At 35.6% G+C, this 14,738-nt stretch overlaps 1 protein-coding gene and 1 long non-coding RNA gene across 6 annotated transcripts in view; both read left to right on the top strand.

The window, feature by feature from the left end:
- LOC130438674 (zinc transporter ZIP11-like) overlaps nucleotides 1-6,816 on the top strand; it is a 173,520-nt gene extending 166,704 nt beyond the window's left edge. For both annotated transcript variants that reach the window (XM_056770729.1, XM_056770728.1), the window contains exons 8-10: nucleotides 5,144-5,242; nucleotides 5,854-6,012; nucleotides 6,098-6,816. In XM_056770729.1, coding sequence (XP_056626707.1) covers nucleotides 5,144-5,242; nucleotides 5,854-6,012; nucleotides 6,098-6,176 — 337 coding nt within the window. In that variant the 3' untranslated portion in view covers nucleotides 6,177-6,816. The remainder of the gene's footprint in view (nucleotides 1-5,143; nucleotides 5,243-5,853; nucleotides 6,013-6,097) is intronic.
- Nucleotides 6,817-9,883: 3,067 nt separating this feature from the next.
- LOC130438607 (uncharacterized) overlaps nucleotides 9,884-14,738 on the top strand; it is an 82,650-nt gene continuing 77,795 nt past the window's right edge. For all 4 annotated transcript variants that reach the window (XR_008909354.1, XR_008909357.1, XR_008909355.1 and 1 more), the window contains exon 1: nucleotides 9,884-10,390. This is a non-coding gene — a long non-coding RNA (uncharacterized LOC130438607). The remainder of the gene's footprint in view (nucleotides 10,391-14,738) is intronic.

Genomic DNA, 14,738 nt, shown 5'->3' with positions numbered 1-14,738 from the left:
TGAGACAATTCAGGCAGATTGTTGAGAAACGCATCTTTGGTAGTTGAAGTAATCGTTCTACCATATTTGTAACAAGGAGTTTGATTTGCAGCCGTAGACCAGTGAAGCGAACATAATATCAGATAATGATCCGAAATGTCTTCACTCTGCTGAACGATTTTAACATTGTCCACATTTGTACCATAAGATAGTATTAAATCTAAAGTATGATTACGAAGGTGAGTGGGTCCTGACACATGTTGACTAACGCCCATGGAGTTAAGAGTGTCTTTGAAAGCCATTCCCATGGCATCTGTATCATTATCTACATGGATGTTAAAGTCACCATGCCAAGGACTCTATCTGCAGCCAGTACTAGTTCTGATAAGAATTAGTTTAATAAAATCTGTGTGGTGCCCTGGAGGCCTATATACGATAGCTAGAATTAGTTTTAAAAATGTTTTGTCCTTAGTATTAGCTGTTGATACGTGAAGTACCATGACTTCAAAAGAATTGTATTTAAAATTAGACTTCTGAGAGGTTATAAAATAATTATTGTGAAGTGCAGCGACACCTCCCCTCTACCTTTTAGACGAGGCTCGTGTTTATAGTAATAATCTTGGAGAACGGGTTCTTTTAGAGTAATATAATCATCTGGCTTTAGCCATGATTCTGTCAAACAGAGCATGTCTATTTTATGATCGGTTATCATATCGTTAACAAAAAGTGCTTTATTTGAGAGAGATCTAATATTAACCTAATATTTGGGTAGTCTTAGTCAAATGTTACCACAAACTGATGACATTTGTGGGGGGGTGGGTTACACAAGGTTTTTCAGGCAGGTCTGGGTGAGCTTTCGCATTTAGATAGAATGCATCCTTTGTTCCGACACATAAATTTAAGAAATTTGACGTGTCTTAATACATGCATGGACAACTTATAACACACCAAAGACACAGAAAAACACGTATTAACGCCATATGACGCCTTTAAACGCGATGAGTCATGCCAATTTTGGCTTCCATGATGCTTAACAGCCAAGGACTTCTCTTTGACACGTTTGTATTTTTTGTTGGTTTCTAGGGCTTCCAACGTGCTCCAAGCACATCCTAGTCTATATATTGCATTATCAGCTCTCAGTTCACAGAAGCCTGCATCCTCGCTCATCTTTAAGGGTCACTCACAGAATCCATTCACAGATTGTGTACCCATCACTGTAACAGAATTGTTTTCTTTTTCTAGGTATACTTTACCCACATCAACTTCTCTTCTTGTAAATAGGGAGCCGCAGACATTATACATATTTTTGTAGGCTAACCCGGAAGTTAGCGCGACAGTTGTTCCCTTGACTGAAAGCTTATTAATTTTTCCCATAGACTTTCAGAAGATCACAAAAAATAAGATCTGTGATTAACAAAGGTTTATGATGTTTACACATTTTATCTATCAAGATAATCTTTAGAAATGAACACAACATTTGTTACTTTTGAAGCCGTAATACAATCACCAGAAGTAAAAAGCTAAGATGAAGTTATAAACAGACTAAACTACAGTCACTCGATAAATCAAATTTATTAAAAACGTGAATCCTGTTTAATAATTACTCCGTGAATTAATCCCCATCCACGTTTAAGAGATTTGCGCCCATGTTTGTGCCCGCCGTTTTAAGATACAATAAAGCTTCAAAAATCTTGAGCGGGTTATAACTGGTGTGTTTTATGAAATAGAATAAAACCCATTCAAAATATCCATAGAGTTTGGGGTGATGGAACCGGAAGTTCTAAAATGCCAACTCGCTTTAGGGGTTTGCATACAAAAATGCGTCATCTCTGTGGCTTCATATGCATGGGGTAAAAGTTGGTACAGAGGTCAAAGGTCACTAGAAACTTATTTGTGATTGGTGCAAACAGCTTAGACGACTTTCTCCAGCTCTTCCCAAAACACAGATGCCCATTCAGGGCAGACCCCCATGGCTGAAGGGAGGGGGGGCACCAAAAGCCCTTTTGTGCCCAAAGAGGAGCTCTGTTGTCAGACACTGGACCCACTGTCTTCTCCTCTCAATGGAAGCTTCTTGCTTTTGCAATAACGTTGGAATGTTTTTCTTTTTTTTTTTTAGCAGAGACTAGTATAACACACTAACACACACACACACTGTCTTTAACTGCTGTTAGAATATTCTATCGTCTCTAACGTGTAATGAAGCTAAGCTAAGATAGGGAAGTATCTCACTATGAAGTGCATGTTGGAATCTACAGTTCTACAGTTTGAGATCCCCACCCTATTTTACTTCCAAGAGTGCTTGTGTGAATGCAGAGAACTTGCGGTTACTTAAGCCTGTCCTCAGAGGTGGGTGAATAGAGTCTCTCCGCACACAGAAATAGACCTGCCTCAAAGGAGTGAAATATGCCAGAGAAGAATTCCTGGGAATGGGAAAACATGTTTCTGTAATGGTGAGAAGGGCTGTTGTTTCCAGTTCGCTCCCCACTCTGTGTGAACATAGCTTGTGGACTTTGAGGTTGGGTGAGCGAGTTCGGTTCACCCTTCTAAAGAAAACTCTCCATTTTTCTCTCTCGCATTAAATGTTCATATTTTACTTTACTTTACTTTTTGCCTGCAATGGCAAATTACCCTCCTTTTGATATTTGGTAATGACAATATTAACAAAGCTGTGAAAGAAATCATCCATTCCAGACACTTTTCACTGATAATCAGCTTTAAAGTGATAGTTCAGCCAAAAATGAACATTCCTTCATCATTTACTCACCCTCTTGTCATGTCAAACCTGTATGATTTAATTTCTTCTACAGAACGCTAAGGAATATGTTCTTAACTGGCACCTATTCACTTGCATTGATTTTGTGTTCATAGAAAAGAAGTGAATAGGTGCCATCGCTGTTCTTACTTCAAAATTGGTCCAAATTTATACGTGCATACAAGGGTTATCATCAAAATCTGGGTGCTGCTTTCCTCTAGACAGTAAAAATACTCATTGAGCACTGACGGTAGCCTTTTTTTATTTCGAGTTCGTTTTTTGTGATGTCTTATCTAAACTAGGCCCAAAGTGATCCAGGAAGGCCAATGGTGCCTCCCTCAAAAAAAATTACTTTGTGATTCCCCATTTTCGAAGTCAATCTGACACTTTTTAGCCCGTAACTCCAACGATTGGTGCAAACAGATAACAACACACAGCTAACCAATCTGACAGACAGCTCCTGTAATGGATACCAAGGGCAATTTAACACACTGCATTTCTCCAATCATCAGTAAGTCATGACGTGATTACACTTACCCATCACACGCTCAATGGAGTTCTAGTCATGCCCTAGCAAAAAGTCTATTGTTGGTCACAAATGCATTTATTTGACCTAAAACTTTGGATTGATCATGTTTTGTGGAATTTTTGGAAGCAACATCATTCAATACATTTTTTTGCTAACTTAAGTTGACATTTGAATCCAAAATACAGTAGTATCTATTTTCTATTAAGACTATTGGTAGAAATTTAGAAAATCTTAAATGTTTATCCAAAATTTATTTTTCTCTGCTATCTGAAGTTCACACTTGAAATCCAAACTAATATCCGCTTTCTTTTTAGGTTATTAAGTTTATTTTAAAGTGATAGTTCAGCCAAAATGATAATTGTATCATCCTTTATTCACCCTCATGTTATTTCAAACATGTATGGCCATCTTTTTTCTTTGCAGAACAACAACATATGATATTTTGAAGAATGTTGTTAACCTGCACCCATTCAGTTGAATTGGTTTTGTGTCCACATGCGTACCACCGATGTTCGATTACCAACATTTTTCAAAATATTTTCTTCGTGTTCCGCAGAAAAAAGAAAGTCATACAGGTTTGAAATGACAAGAGGGTGAGTAAATGATGACATAATTTTCATTTTTGGGTGAACATATCACTTTAAACAGGATTGCTTAACACTCTGTACATTTAAATGTATTTATTTATTTTAAAGTTTTACTTAATTAATATCACAAATAGGAATTTATAGTCTGTTTAATATTTGAATTGTATTTCTCTCTCCCTTATCTTAAATGTGTGCTTTAAATGTCAACATGTTTTATCAACAGCTGCTTTGTAACTATGAAAATTGTAAAAAGCGCTATATAAATAAATTTGACTTGACATGACTTAAAGTTTTATCAATGCAAAGTGTATTTGCTATAATAAAATATAAAAAAAACAATGTGTTCTCTTCGGCTTTGTTCTCACATTCAGTCTCCCTCAAACTCTCCAGCAGAATACTGGTGCTGTAAGCCTTTCCGTGACTAGCTGTCATTAATCAGACTTCTCTGGGGGCAGTACCTTGAGCACATGCCAGCGATCGCGTCATACAGCAGGAGAGATTGAAGAAGGCAATGAAAGAGTGTTGGGGGTGGTAAAAAGGGGGAGTCAAAATAGTATTCCCAAAACAGAGCAGCTTTTCTTGCTTTGTCGAGCTCATGCTCCGGGAGGTTCCGGGAAGTTCTGGGGCGATGCAGAGGAGTGTAGGCCAAACATATAAGAGCTGCTTATCAGTTCTGGCCCTCCCAGCCTGCTTTTGAGACCACCCTCAGACAGCCTCAGGAGGGAACCCCCCACCTACCTTCGCACAACTCTTGAGCACGCATCTAAATCATCCTCTTGCGCTTACTGTTAATGAAATGTTGCTTTTACTCATTTAGTTGAGAAGTGCTTGTTGACACACCCATTTTTACGCTTTATGCAGAGCACAATTGTACAGTCATCCTCTTGGAGAACATCTCAAATGTTTGTGCTTGACGTGCCTTGTTTTGACAGAATTTCATAAACAATAATCCAAACATAACATACTTTTTGTTCGGCGTGTTTTTAAGTCAAGTTCATGGCCCATCCGTAACCCATTTATCCTCGCAGTTTTGTGGTATGGCATAGTGTTTTGCCAACACACCCATATGTAACACTTCTGATTCAAAAGAAGAGTCATCGAAAGAAGAGTCTAGTGAACAGTCATTGCTCAACTCTGCCATACTTGACTGTTAACACTCTTGCTGAGATCATTTGCGATGTTCGGCAAGCCGAGAGCTTTGGAGGTTATTGGGTGTCAAAACCACTTAACAAGCAGTACAAACTGTCACAATGCAATGTTAAATCAATTTTGTGTCTTGTGTCGTTTTTCCTTCAGAAACTTGGCTATAGGCATTGGCATTCAAAATTTCCCAGAAGGCCTTGCAGTGAGTCTTCCTTTGAGAGGTTCTGGGGTGTCCACATGGCGATCCTTCTGGTGAGTCCAGACACATGCAAGTCCTATTCCAAAACCTAATGAACTGCTTATCTAAAATGGCATATTAAAGCATTCTACTTGGTGTGTGACCTGATGTGAATGCTCTTCCAAAAGTTAGGCAGAATAATTGTCTTTTGTCACGTTATGACACTTATGAAGTTCGGCGAAGACACAGTTCAAAACAATGTTGCTTGTATCTTTTACAGATAAGGTAACGCATGTGGTGGGGAAGTACAGGGAAAACATTTTCATTTTAGTCAATACTGAAATGGAGCAATAACAAAAATACTAAAAGTTGCTATCTGTTATTTTTGCCTCTATATTGCATTTTATGTTCTTAACCAAAAATTGCAGGTTAGTTTACATACCTATCTTTATGTTGATTGAAATCTAACCATGTACAGCTAACATTTCAACGGCAAAGTGTTACCATTGCAACTACCATTGGACAAGAAATTGTTGATAAATTAGAATGCTTGTTGCATATATTTTCCTAAATTTTATATCTTATCTTGTTCCACCAATTTTTTTTATCAGACTGGAGTTACAGCAAGACACTAAATGGGCTAGTGTTACAAAATGTTTTGTGCCTTTGTGGTCACTGCTCATAGGTATGGACAGCTGAGTGGCATGGTGGAGCCTATAGCTGGGTTGTTAGGGGCTGTTGCCGTGGTGCTGGCGGAGCCGTTGCTACCCTACGCTCTCGCCTTTGCCGCAGGAGCAATGGTGTATGTAGTGGTCGATGACATCATTCCTGAAGCGCAAGTCAAGTAATCACATCATTGTTTTTTTATAGAATGTTTGCAGACTCATGTACAGTATATGTGGACTTAATTTGTGTGTGTTTTCTTATAGTGGGAATGGTAAATTGGCCTCCTGGACATCCATTATTGGCTTCATCGTGATGATGTCACTGGATGTGGGACTTGGTTGAGCCTTCTATTGGTTGAAATATTGTACAACATCAAGAATGTCAGGTGACTTCACTTGACCTAAGAGGCCTTTTTTCATAGTGTAAGGTTTAATTGCAGGAGTATTTTTATAGGAATTGTACTGTATGTACATTTGTGTTATTTTTATTTGTTTTAAATCTGATTTAAGGATTTGAAGACGGGGCAAAAATTTGATTGCAAAATGACATTACTTGAAAAAATAATACTTGAATGAAACGGTGTAGGATGGTTTTTATGTAGTATCACGTTTGTTTACATGAGTAGACCAATAGCCTATGTGTGACGTTAACTCAGCTCAACGGCTTATCATCAGTAATATGGGACCATATGTTCTTGAAATTGTTGTGCACTTAACTGGAAAATAAAAAAATTCCAGGTTTGATTAATTAATTAATTTACAGCGTCAATCATTCATTTTGATTCAATAGAGCCATTATTGTTAAGCCAGTCTCTTGTTGTAATAACTGAATTTCATCACCTGGTAAATCCTTCTCTCCATCTGTTTCATACAGTACTTGCATTTGAATCACAAGTTATTAAATCAAATAAAGTTTCATTTTCTGTAAGAGTGTAAAATATTCTTTGTAATTGCTGTAATAAAATTTGCAATATAAAAACTCAGTCTCTGGTTGATTGTATGTTTATGTTTCCTACCAAGCTCCTTTAAAGATTTAGTGACACTAACCCAGCCAGTCCAGTTATTATTTCTCCTTTTAAAAGGCATTAAAACATAGTATAAAGAGGTATTAGCTATACAGTTTAGTCATCTTGCCCGTTTAAAAAGTGTTTTAATAATTTTAGACAGCAAATGTATGTGGGATTATCATGTTAATCTGCAAAATGCACTAAACAATTCTAAAAATAATATTTTATATATAAAGTTCTGCTGCATTTAATAAAATTGATATGGGCAGTTAAAATACTATTTGGGCCTTGAAGCACTGCAATTAATCTTTCGTTTCATATCTACAGCATTTTCCTAATGTGTGATTAGTCCTCTATAAACAATTATTTTTTGTGCACAGAACGAGAGTTTGAAAATGAACAGTCATGTTAATCACATTTTTTGCCAAAAGTTAAAAAACTGGAATGTCATTCAAAGAGTGGAATTTAATGTTTGAGGTTGGAAAAGATTGTAGTGGATTGTAATTTATTTCTTTGACTGCAGGAAACTATTACCAGATAAACGATGAAGTTTCATATAAAAATTGGTAAAAAAAATATATTGTGAGTGGGCAGTAAAGTTAATTTTGACAAGACATACCAACTATTACTGTTTTTACCCCTTTTACATTTTATGCAGTGCATAGGTTTACATTTTAATATTTATTTTTTTTATACATGAACGGAATGGGTTCTTTATAGTGGCGAAAGATCTTCAGCATATACAGTAAAAAGGTGAGAAAGAAATGTTTAAAGAGCCTTTTGTTTTGTTTAAATGTTTATCCGCACAGTATGCCTGTTTTGTTTTAAAAGAATAGGCAGTGTATTGCAGCTGTGCAGTATTAGGTTTTTATTAGTATACTGTTACATTCTGCAAAAAAACAAATGTGTTGTTTGGAAAAATATATTTAGTTTGTCTGATATGTTGAAGTAACACAATAACAGGTGATGATTGTAACACCGTGTGTAACCCGGATGCAAACGGCATGATGCGATGTGACATGACAAAACACAACAGAAACTCATTAGAACCCCATATAATTATTTTATTTTTTCCACACTGGATATGTTGAAGTAACCCAGTAACATGTGATGACTGTAACACAATGAGTAACCCGGATGCAATCGAAGCAATGCGATGCGACACGACAAAACAGAACAGAAACTCATTAGAACCCATTATATTAAATTTGTCCACACTGGATGCGTCCAGTGTATTTTGTTGTTAAGGCAATCATACATGTACAAAGCAAGTTGGCAATAATGATAAATAAATATATTTTAGTCATTGTTTCATAACGATATAGTTCACCCAAAAAATAAAAATAATCAGATAATTTACTTTTGCACTCTCATATTTATTTCCTCTGTGGTTCTAATGGATATAAATAGGGGCCAATGTTGTTTGGTCAAGAAAAAACAGGTTTGGAGTGATATGAAGGTATAAAAAAATTATTTTAGCTTGTTGGGATCACATGTTTTATGAGACACGCATTATAATGCTGTAACAAGACCTTTCAAAGTCTTTTCAGTGAGCTGCAGTGGTTTCAATTCCAGCTCCTAATGAGACTACACTTTTTGATTAGGGTCTTATAAAAGAAAATGCTGAAATCAATATTTCATTACACTAAAATCCCTACTTAAAAGATTTCATCAAAGGCTTTGAGTAGAAGGGCGCTTCCGCTTAAAATCTCTTCATCTATCACTTCATTCTCTTCTTTTCAGAATGGTAATTCAGGAGAACTCTGAATGATGGTTTCTTTATATATGTTAAGTTTAGCTGGAGGTTGCAAGTTGTAAAATAAGTATTGGTAAAACTATATATCATTGGCTTTTCTATATATTTCTGGCATATCTAAACATTAAATGTGTAGTTCTAACAGCTTTTACAGCCTGATAAAAATGAGTAATAAGGCCTACACTAAACACATTTGTTTTTGTTTGGAGTGTTACTTGGTTTCACTGTCTTTTTTACTTAACATAATGTGAAAAGGCATGAAATTTTCGTAAACTACTTTTGCAATCTTTATTTACGTGAATGTAGCACAAGAATTTATCTGTAAAATAAATAAAAACTCCAAGACAAACAACCCTGTGAAAAAGACATCTGTGTGAAGAGTTTGGAAAAGTGTTCTTTGGTTTTAAAATATAATGTGTTTCCAGGTAATTACAAAATAAAATCAATGACAGAGAATTTGTTTATTTCTCTATTCAATATTCATCACACACAAATATTTATGAGTTTTGCAGTTGCCTTCTGGCTGCCATCACTGACCTAGATAATGAAGAAAGAAGCCTTTTTGTTTTATTTTTGGCAAAACCTGGCAAAGTTAGCTGAATCCCTGGAGTCATGTGGTCTCTGCCACTGAAGTGGTGAATCTGGGTGGTTGTGGTTATGGCATGTGTGAAGGAATGTGTTAGGGTTAAATAGTGAGAGAGTGTGGAGTCTCGCATACAATGTCTTTGTGTTTCATCCTGCCTCCCGGTCACGCAGTAATGCAACTTGGACAAGCTCACCAACCCAGAAGTATGTGCGTGGGTGACCGTGTATTATTCAATAAGTCATTTCTCTTGACCATTTGCACTTACCTTCATATGCTGTATTCATGGGATTTCAAACAGACAATAGCCTGATTGTATCAGTATTATAAATGTGTAGGCCTATACTAACAGGGCTATGCTACAGCCCTAAATGTATTTTTGCTAATGTAAACAATCAAACACTAACGTTGTCAATACTTGTTTACACAATAGTTATAATAAAAACATGATGTCATTGAAATCTTACTTTGGACCAATTTCATTTAATTGTTTTCATGCAATTGCTAGAGTAAAACAGGCACCTTATCAGCATCTGAATTTCCTACATTTAAGTTACAGCCCTTAAAACAACCTATCATGTTAAATATTCCCGGTTAAATACATACATTGTACAAAAACGTAGTGCAGACTACATATCCCATGTTGCAACGGTGCGTTGGGAGCGCTCGTGTGAATGTCTGTGGAATGAAGGGCGCACTTGTTGAGTTTAAGAACTTTCACAGGCTTGAACTTCGCTGACTGGACGCAGCGGATATATCTATGCTATCAGGAGAACAAACTGATTTTTTCTTTCTTTTAACATCTACATCTAGTTTTGTCAATGTTGGAAAGCTTGGCGAGTTTTTGGATTATTGACTTTTATGACTGCTGAGTTAAACAGCTTTCGCGTGTGACTTTTGTGTTTCTTTTATCAATGTAACTCTTTTGATGTTGTCTTGTAAAGTGCATTTAAAGGTTGCATTCAGTGGACTCTAAACAAGCGCCAGATTGATCGTTTCTGAAGGGAAACGTGAAAGACAAAAGTGGACTGTTTGGGATAAAATTATTTTTCGTTAATGGATTATACTTCAGCATGCACTGTCTTCTGACGGATGTATATGCCATCATGGATGTATTTACGTGTGCCTTATATTGCTTACGATTCATACGTTTTCAAAAAGGACGATGGATAAAGAACTGTGTGGAAGGAGTATAGTGCTGTTTTGCTAAGGTAAGCACTTATCATTATTAACCCGATAAAGCACTTCAAAGGCATTCTAGGAACAGTATTAAAAGACATTTGATTTGCATTCAACATATCAAGTGCATTAAAGTAGTTTAAATGCTGAACAATTTTTATGTACATATTTAATAGAATAATTTGGTGTAACGTCGCGTGCACCTGCACACGATACACCAAATTACTTCCAACTCTGAAATTCCAAATTTGACTATTTGCACTATAAATGTCGAAATTTCTAAATGTATATACAAAATAAATTTTTTGACAGATATGGCTAAAAGATAATCAACTTTATTTTACGATTGTATCCTATATTTCAGTGTCACCTTTGGGAAAGTACATTAACCTGATGAGGTCTAATGAGGTCATTGTGCTTTGGCTAATACGATTTTATGAAAAGGAAATCAAGGAATGTGTCACATTTCAAGGGTTATATCTCAGTGACTGTAATGTGATTTTTAATTAGTTTTGAACATACAGTTTTTTAATTAGAATCATGTAAATTCTGTCCTCTTTTCAATTGTCCAATGAGGATCATTTTCAGCTTGATTGGCTGAACTGTAGCATGTCAGGTCAAGGCAATGTGCTACTTGTGCTTCTATAACTTAAAGAGAGAAATCTTTACACAAATGAGATTTCTGCTATCCTCAAATCACCCTTGTGTTTTTCCAGACTTTTTGTGTAACATAAAAAAGATATTTGGCAGAATGTTATTAACTTTGGACCTCCGTCACCAGTAACTTTCATTTTATGAAAGAGCAGTGTCAGTTTCTCCTTTTATGTTTGATGGTAGACAGGTAGGCCTACAGGTGAAATGGCACAAGGGTACATTCCCCCTTCCTTTCGCTAACCAATAAGAACATATTTAAAAAAGGACAGATGCGGTCAATATTTAAGATCTTAAACCAGTGGCAAAGAGATCATATACATGTACTGTTTTCATAAATGTCTAAACGTTTTAAACATAGATGGCTTAAAGAAAATACATATGTCTACATTTGGAGCCCATGCAGTATTAAGTAAACCTTGTGCTTGACCCTTTTAATAAAGTGAGAAAGCCATTTTAACACAGCCAGTGTGTGTTAAAAAATACTAAGTAGCAGCTTGCACAATAAAACAATTCACAGTAAATACAGCACAGTGATTGGCTGGCAGCAGTTTAATTTGATTTGATTTACTAATCTGACCAGAGTAAAGTGAGAGTTCAAGTGTGGGACAGTGGATCTAAATGACTGTCTAGATTTAAATGATTCTTTGTTAGTCTCTGCTGTTCTCTGCTGGTTACTTTAAATGGTGCAGTTTTTCCCAAAAAGATTTGTGGTGTTCCTTAAACAGGGGTTTGTCGCCATCTGCTGGTAGTCATATTGCACTGTGACTTTTAATTTTATTCCCTTCCCCAGTGGTCTTGTACAGTATGAGTCCCTTGTGAAATATGATAATTGACCAAATATAGAGTTATTCCCAATATGTATAAGTCTTAGTTTAGGAATGTTGTGAATGTTGTCATTTTTTTCTCTACCCATCTTTTGCCATCCATTTTCACACCAAATGACAACCCATAATTAATAGTGATGATGATATCCCGCTAATGGGAGGGAGCGCTTATGCTGTGTTCCAGACAACTGGGACCCAGAAATAAATGTCTGGAACGGCACCTAAAGTGGGACATCTGAACTCTCAGATCGATCAATCCTCGCATCAGGGAGATGCATTTTTTTTAAGGCATGCCCAAGATGCCCAAAATGCTGGCTCGGAGCCAGAGACACTCTTATAATAGGGAGATGGAAGGGTCTGTAATACTTCCAGTTGGAGAGCGCATAACGGCTAACAACTCCTATTCGACTAATATGTGCCTCACACGTCCTGAAAAAGTAAAGCTGCAAGCTGTTTGATTGTCCCCTGGTGGCTGACTGCAGTATAGGTCATAAACCCTGCCCTCTCTTTATGTAAACAAACGGGACAGGAGCCACACTATAAAATCCAAGAAAACTTCAAATCTTTTGTCCCAAAGATTTTTTATTTTATTTTAGTCCAAGTGTTTGTTTTTTAAATAAATTTGGTTTTAGTTAGTTAAAAGATGTTATAAAAAGGGAATATGGGCGGGGACCTTGATACTGCGCTCCACTTCTTGCTCAGTACTGCACAGACTCCTGCTCATCTGATGATTCTTTCTGCGCATGCCCAGGCTCGAAACTGACAGTTTTGCGTAACATGTCAGCACCCATCATCGGCTTTTTAGCAGTGTTGTAATGTAACGAAGTAAAAATACTTAAGTATTTTTTAAAGATAAACAGCAAATTTTTCAGATTCAATGAATTATCAAATGACTATGAGGGAAATGCTCGGAATAAAAGAAGTTCAAGTTGTTCTCTTAGAGGGATAATATTGGGGGTGGGACGGAACTATCCTTTCATAAAGTTATAAGTTATGAATGAAAGATGTGGTTTCTGAGCTTGTATTTTGATAGTTTTGCAATTTCGCAACGTTTTGTTCCAGATAAAACTACTGAGCTAGCTTTTTCAAAGTTGTAAATGTCTATGTAAGCACCATTTTTTATCTTTAAGCCAAAACATTTTTTTATTGAGAATATTTGCTTTAACTTTACTTTAAATACTTAAGTAGGTTAAAAGTACTTTTGATACTTAAGTACAATATTATCTGTTACTTTAAGACTTTTTCAAGTCATATTCTAAAAAGTTACCCTTCACTTCTACCTAAGTAATTTTCTGGCAAGATATTTGTGCTTTTACTCAAGAATTGCTCTTAGGTACTTTATACATCACTATTCACAGTTTTTATAAAAATGGAAGGAAGCGGCGTTACGCCGTTCATCTTTTCATCTTTTTACAGTCTATGGTTCTACTTGACATTCCTAAAAACATAACATTTAAGTTTATAGAATATAAGGCATAAAATATGACGGTGTGTGTATGATGGGTTTAATTAACAGAACAATTCAATAGACTGAAGAACTATTATCGCAGGTAATGAAATTGCCATTTTTTAATTTTATTTTTGGTCAAATCTGCATTTAACATTAGTAAAACAGTTGTTTGGCAAATGGTTAATTTAGTAAATAAATATGTTTTACCAGCAATGTCCAAATACAGTTTCTTCTTTCTAGAAATTTAAAATGTAGAAATGATCTGCATATACATACATGTATGAAGACAAAAAAAATACTATACACTGGACCGTAATTTACAACGGTTGGACATAACAAAGTTATCTTTACTTTACTGAGGTCTGTTTGCTTACTGACTTTCTTCCAAATATCTTCCTTTGTGTTCAGCAGAACAAAGACATTTATACAAGTTTGGAACAATCTAAAAGTGAGTAAATAAAGACTGATTTTTCATTTTTGAATGATCACTTTCCTGTAACAGAATTTCAAATTTAGGCAACACTCTTTTGAACAATGGTAACCACAAATTTAATCTCAAAGATAAATGAACATTTTAACTTGTTTAAATTAAGGAAATCAGAAAAGTAGAAAAATCCTTTTCACAGAGAATGTCGTTCCTCATAAACAGAAACAACAAAGCAGTTACCAAGCAACACAGACAGTGGCACAGTGATACTTATGTAATGCGGTCAGCTGTATGTTTTTGGAAATTTTAGAACAGCTTAGAACACAAGACAACCAATCAGAATCAAGGATTGTTTTATAAAATGTTTCATGGTTTTGTTGCGTAACATTACATTTTTAGAATATTATAAAACTCAAATTGCATGTTTGATTGGTTATCGATGTTGACAACTCTGACTATATATACTGTAGTTTCGTTATATTTATAGCTCAGTGGTTGGTTCAGTCCATGTTTTAAGGATCTTTAGCTGTTTAGAACAACATTGATTTGTTTTTCCAAATATCTCAACTGTCAGGACGTTTTCTTATTCTATTAACCTGTAATTAAAGTAGTTTAATAACTTGTAATTAATGCAGTTTCTAAATTTAAAGATTTCTACTTGTGATTGATACTTGTCACTTTTCTTTTGAGTGTGCAACGGGCTATATGTGTATATTTCATTTTGAACATATTGCAACATTGGCCAGAAGATGGCAGCAGTACTCTATACTAAAATTATTAGACCTGGCACAATATTGAAGCAAGTTTTTATATCTGCATTATTGTTATCATGTATCTTCAAAAAAATTAAAAACACAGCAGTACATGTTTAAACAACATGTTAAATTCTCTCCAAAAGAACTTGAGTGTACTCTCACATAAAAAGTTCACACTGCTACCCTTTTCATTCTTTTTGTCTGCGTCTAAATAATGATCAGGATTAAGTGTAGCAACTCCTCTGTTCACTGCATTATCGCCAGAATGTG

Source organism: Triplophysa dalaica, chromosome 17 (assembly GCF_015846415.1).
Source record: "Triplophysa dalaica isolate WHDGS20190420 chromosome 17, ASM1584641v1, whole genome shotgun sequence".
Classification (NCBI taxonomy): Eukaryota; Metazoa; Chordata; class Actinopteri; order Cypriniformes; family Nemacheilidae; genus Triplophysa; species Triplophysa dalaica.
This window is presented reverse-complemented; position numbering and strand designations above follow the sequence as displayed.